The sequence below is a fragment of the Mustela erminea genome, chromosome 4 (assembly GCF_009829155.1).
Source record: "Mustela erminea isolate mMusErm1 chromosome 4, mMusErm1.Pri, whole genome shotgun sequence".
NCBI classification, from domain to species: Eukaryota; Metazoa; Chordata; class Mammalia; order Carnivora; family Mustelidae; genus Mustela; species Mustela erminea.
The window spans coordinates 49,889,734-49,895,735 of record NC_045617.1 but is presented as its reverse complement, the minus strand read 5'-3'; the positions used below and the strand labels follow the sequence as shown (position 1 = coordinate 49,895,735).

Below are 6,002 nucleotides of genomic sequence, written 5' to 3'. Positions count from 1 at the left end.
CGGCCCCGAGGAAAATTGTCTTGTTTCAAGAGTCCTGAGCAGTACAGGTGCTACTTTCCATCTTAAGAGTCAAGTCTTCATCTAAGAGGAATCCCTAGAAGTCAGTGATCCTGGGGTGCTCATGTGGTTTCCAAACCTCTCAGGAATGCAAAGAAATTTAAAAAAAATTACAGTTATAAATAATTTCTCTGTTCCTAGCTCCCCTAAGTCCCTCCAGAAAGAGGACCCCAGTATGGTTGGAATGTTTGTGATCTCCCCAAGTTCCTATGTTGAAATTCTACCCTCCAGAGATGATGGTATTAGAAAGTGGGAAAGGTAGAGCCCTAAAGAATGGGATTAGTACTCTTAGGAAAGAGGACCCAGAGAGCTCCCTAGCCCTTTCCGCTACGGGAGGACATAGCGAGACGTCTACAGCCCAGAAGCCAGTCCTCACCTAACCATACCGGGACCTTGAGCTTAGACTTCCAGTGTCCAGAATAGTGAGAAATAAGTTTCTCTCATTTATAAGACACCTAAACTATAGTATTTTATTACAGCAACCTGAACAGACCAAGACAGGCTATGTTTAAAATTCAAAAGACCAGGTCTGAATCCTGGTTTTTCTCATTCCTGAAGGCATATGCACCCGAGTCCCTTTTTATTAGCCTAGAAAGAAGCTCTAATACTACCTATGCCACTTCCTTTCTCCTGTTGATGCAAGGCTAAAATGTGGACATGATGGGTAAAGAGTTTTCAAAGTGGTGATGTCTTCAACAAATGGGAAAGTATTTTAGTAAAATGTGACTTAGTGTATTTTGAAAGTGACAGATTTTCTTTTTCTTTTTTAATTTTATTTGAGAGAGAGAGAGAGAGTGAGAGAGAGAAAGTGCACAAGCAGGGGGAGCTGCACAGGGAGAGGGAGAAGCAGGCTTCCCACTGAGCAGGGAACCTGACGCCAGGCTTGATCCCAGGGCCCTGGGATCATGACCTGAGCCTAAGGCAGATGCTTAACAAATGAGCCACTGGGCACCCCCAAAAGTGACAGATCTTCAAGGATCAGCCCTAGTTTGTGGTTTTTCACCAGCTCTGGTTTAAGAGAACTCTATTCTGTTTATAAAGACCTTTTAAAAAGTAGCGTTTTATTAAACTTATTATATGGTGATCATTGTTGACCACTTCTGGCATCAAGTGTTTTAGATGCTAGCTCTCCTAGATGGTTTTATTAAAATAATAACATTTGTAAAGGCCCGACAATTAAGAAATAATCCTATTTGACTTCTTAGAGATACCATTATGGCACAAACTGTAACTATTCTTCAAGTCTTCTGCAACAGCAAAATGAAACCCTGTCCAAGTTTAGTAAAGACAGTACTAAGAGGCAGGTAATTTGCAGGCAAGAAAACCTTTTATTTTAAACCACAAATAGTCAGCAGGTGGCCACAACTATCCATGTTTCATTAAAATCACATAAAACCTAGGTACAAAAGCACCACTGATTATTGCTCTAGAAAAACTGCATGAAAAATTTAAATACGCACAGTAAAAACACCACAGTTTGCACAGGACTTGATTTTTAAAGCAAACGCATGGAATGCTGAATCAATCTTACACACAGCTTCCAATATCAAACTGATATTTATTTCACTTGAGGATGATGGAAATTTCCAAAAAGCACAACCATGAGAAGATAAAATGTCCGTCCTTATATATTTTTGTATGCCAACTAGCAGAATCCTAAAAAATTAGCATTTACAAAATACTCGGTAAAAATAGCTTTTAAAAGTTGCCCCGAGAGGTACATAAAATCAACCCCAATTTTTCACGACAATTCATTCTCCCTTGTTATCTACAGATTCAGTTTTCTGTGCCTGTGAAAAAGAAAGGGGAAAAAAAAAGAGAGACAGTTACTATCAAAGCTACTAGAAGCCAAAGAAAAGTCTACCCAGCCAACACACACGCTTTGAACATCTGTTTTTTAGCAGCTCTATTGCAAAACCTAGTTCAACTCTGGGTGTAAAGCAGACAAGGCAGGAATACAGTACGCAAACACTCTGCCGCATTTATTGCTTTCTGTTTTTCAAACGGCCACAGACGTTTACCTGCAAGCTCCCACTGTCCATGATTAAAAGAAAAACACCACACTACTATCTGCTTCTAGTCACTGCAAACATGCAGAATTTCTACTGTACCCTTAACTCTCACTGTTTCAATCTGCCCCTTTACTGACAGTGTGCTGGGTGGGGTACCTCTGGAGGTTGAGACATTAACAGTTGAGCGAGAGATGTGGATCTGCAATAACATTACGGGCAATAAAGAAGAGACATTATGAACATGCTATCACTGGCTGAAGCACTGAGCAATTTCTGTTAAGACACTGAGTCAATCAGCGGGAGGTAGTCATGGCAAGTACCTCTTCAGCTTTAGTTTCACCATTTTCAGATGGTGCAGTACCTTCCTTTCCAGCTTCTTGCTTTTCCTCCTTCTTCCCTTTAGCACCTTTGTTAATCTTTGTTCCCGGTTCTTTCTAACAGAGGGTCAGAGCACAGGGAAACAAAGCATGTTAGACGGGATTTGAGGTCAGGGAAGATCTGTTGGCCTCGCCCAAACACGAGGCAGAGCGCAGCTATGGCCAACATGGTGGCTTGCGGCGGGCAGAGGGGAAGCCGAGTCTGCAGGGCTTCAAGTGAGTCACACTGAGGCCTTGTGAGAATGGTAATGGGTTGCTTGGACGGTCCACTGACTTTCTCTTCTGGGGAAAAGATGAGGCTTCTCCTTATGCCTTTGTTCAGTGGGCCTCCTCTCTTGCTACAGAGAAGGGGTTCTGCCGATCAAGAGCAGTGGCTGTAGGAACAGCGGCTGTAGGAAGGATGAGGCAGAAGCTGGGGAAGGAGCCAGCAAGAGAAAAACCCTCACGTGAGGACGTGGGGCTTGAGGGACAAGAAGGCTGAGAAAATGCTTGAAAATGAAGCCCTACGTGAAGAAAAGTTCCTCATTTTAAGATGAAGCCACAGAAGTGAGTTCTGCTTCAGAATCATCTACTCAATGCCACAAATACATGTAGTTTTTTTCTTTCTGTTTCTTTTTTAAAAAAAGATTTTATTTATTTATTTATTTGAGACAGCGCACACGTGAGAGACAGAGAGAAAGAGAGAGAGAGAGAGAGCATGAGAGGGCTGAGGGGCAGAGGGAGAAGGAGGTCCAACTTGGAGCTCCATCCCAAGACCCCAGGACCATGACCTGAGCGGAAGGCAGAGCTTAACTGACTCAGCCACCCAGGCGCCGCCCCCAAATATGGGTAGTTTCAAACAATTCACAACAGTGCTCTGAAGGGCAGAGCACAGAAAAGCTCTTTGGGATAAGTTTCTTAATAATTCTGGGCTTGTCTCCTCATATGCAAAACCGGGTGTGTGTACCTACCTCAGTAGGACTGACGTGAAGGCTTCATAAGAAAAGCAATTAGAACAGGGTCTGGCATAGTAGAAGAGCCACATAAACGTTTGCGGATGTTAATTATTTGCTAGCATTAATTATTGTACGATGAGTCATCAGACTAGCCTAAGACCAGTTAGCTAAAGGCAGTCAGGACCCTTCCCCCAGCCCCTGGAGCTGTGGGCACCTGGGTGGCCAGGGTCCAGCCTCATGCCTCCCGAGCCACCATGTGAACTGCGTGCTGCTACCAAACCCTTCTTGGACATGAGGCTTCTTGAAGCAACACGCTCTGACTTCCTTTGCCTTTACTGACCGAATGAGAAACACATTCCTGGTACAGCATAAAACTGTGCTCTATGCCTTTTGAGAAAGACTGTTAACAATGGTGACACTTTTCTAGTCGTACATTGAGCCTGCAATGTGATCTCTCCTTGGATGATTTTTAGATATGGAATTATAATTTACTCATTGTTTAAAAGGCCAACGTGGGGAGGGAGCACCTCTTACCTTAGCAGGTGTTTTCCTTGGTTTAGGTTCAGGTTTGGGTGGAGCAGGTTTCTGTAAAGATAAATTAAATCACACAAATACTGAAAAAAGACAACCCTTGGGACCAAAAGGAGTGCAGCAAGACTGCAAAAGACAACAGTCCATTTTGACTATGATTCTGTTCACTTAAAAATATTTCGTTCTATTTTCAGCATCAGGTAATAGCATAAAGATCTGTGCATTTCATAACTATTTTCATCCCGGGTTTTCAAGTGAACAGCAGGTGAGATTTAAAAGCCGACTCATTATTCCCCAGTCCAGAGTAGCTCTCCAGGAACAGGTTTAAGCTTCCATCTCTGATGTCTCTGTACTTCCTTTGATCACAGCACACCGGCGAGAGAAATGACTCAGGCCCTCAGCCAAATGACTCAATGAATTCGGTCATACTGGCCTTCCCAACAGTCTAGAAATCACAGCACAATCGCAGGCAAAGCCCATCCGGTAATGAAGACTGCTGCCTGTGAAGCATTTCAGAATCATTTGCACATCCTTCTACTTCTGATGTTGATTTCAAGTTCTGTAGCCAAGCTTCTTCCTATTTTCATCCTCTCCAATGCCAGCTCAAGGTGAGAGAAGAATCTCCCGCCAGCCCAGACACTGGGCTCACTTGCCCCTGGAGCTCTTTATTAAGAACACGATTATAATGATAAAATGTCCACTGTTAGCATCCAAAGTTTAAGATTTTTCTTAAACGTAGCCGAAGAGCCCGCGAAGTGACTATTTTTCTCTTGATTCGGGTGGTTCTCTTCCCCATTGCCATGAGCAGTGCCTGTCCTGTGGCTAAGGTCCCCTCCACAGGGGGCTTCAGCTCTCTCTTGCTTTTCAGGGCTCCTAGACCAGGGTGCATGTGGGGACACTGGGGTAGATAATGGGTTTAAGCCTCTGGGTTTCTGTAGCTATTTTAGGGCAAATATTTCTCTCATCAAGCTAGAAAAAAATGTGTACTTTAGGAGCACTAAGGAGAAAGGTTTCCAAGCAAAAAACACTGCCCAGGGTCTCCCCCTCTGGAGAAAAATTCCTCCCCAATGTCTCTAGGTGGCTCAGGTTCATAATTGAATCCGGCCCTGTTCATCAAGGGCATAAAGGAAAATCATAGACAATGCAATTCTAGAAGACAGGCTATTAGACATGAATTTTCAAATAAAAAAACCCTCCAAAACACCAGCAAACTGGGTTTGAGAAGGAAGGGGTGTTTTTGTTACTCTAAATCTATAGTCTGTTCCCCAAATACAGCAACTTGCAGAGTTCCTACATTTTCGGGATTTAAAAAATCGTGTTATTTCAGGTTTTGATTGTTTTGAATTAACACGTGTTTTTTTTGCACAATTTACAGCAAATAATTTTCTTATATATTTTCTGTAAAAGAGACCTTTCCCCAATTCAGCAGTCAAGTGTGTTCATGCGACAGGAAAGGAGGAGGTTCTACAGTCCGTAGTCCCACTGGCCACCGAGGAGGCTCTGGGTCAGCAGCATGAACAATGATCTCAGTGGAAGGTGCTTATACTGCACGTTCATGGGTGCTTAGGACAATCCTGGTTTTAAATTTTGATTTTTATTTGACTTATGAGGTCTTTACTGGGCTACGGATCCATGGACTACAGCGGCTTGTAGTATAATGTATAACCCTAACAAAAGTTAAAATAGAACTACTGAACCATGGTTAAAGTTAATATTGGACAGAACACACCACCTTGAGGGGGCTTCCGTGGAATCCAGTTTCACTGTGTACCCACACATGTTCCGACTCTTAATCCTTCTGGAGGCTCTGACATCACTTCCTTAGGTTGCTATTCACGTGAAACACTGCCTCACTCAACCCAAACTTGGCCATACTTCTGAACTTGTCAGTGTCCTAATAAACATTTCTGCATTGATTTCCTACTCTGTGCCAGGCACAGGTGTTGGCCAAGGATGAAATCCACGCTTCACTAAAGGCCAAAATAGCTAGCTTATCCTGGCGGCCAAGATGCCAATGCCTTCCTCCCTGTATCTTAGTGCGCAACATGGGCTGCAGCTATTTTAACCAAATTCCTCCACCGAAGAGCCAG

The 6,002-nt window shown here is 43.4% G+C and overlaps 1 protein-coding gene across 3 annotated transcripts in view; it reads right to left on the bottom strand.

The window, feature by feature from the left end:
* Nucleotides 1–1,365: 1,365 nt before the first annotated feature.
* Nucleotides 1,366–6,002, bottom strand: part of HMGN3 (high mobility group nucleosomal binding domain 3) — a 31,791-nt gene continuing 27,154 nt past the window's right edge. The window contains exons 4-7 of one of the 3 annotated variants that reach the window (XM_032339224.1): nt 3,916–3,966; nt 2,390–2,503; nt 2,169–2,268; nt 1,366–1,847 (exon numbers count right to left, since the gene is read on the bottom strand). In XM_032339224.1, coding sequence (XP_032195115.1) covers nt 1,834–1,847; nt 2,169–2,268; nt 2,390–2,503; nt 3,916–3,966 — 279 coding nt within the window. In that variant the 3' untranslated portion in view covers nt 1,366–1,833. The remainder of the gene's footprint in view (nt 1,848–2,168; nt 2,269–2,389; nt 2,504–3,915; nt 3,967–6,002) is intronic. The other 2 variants (XM_032339225.1, XM_032339226.1) reach the window with 2 other exon arrangements.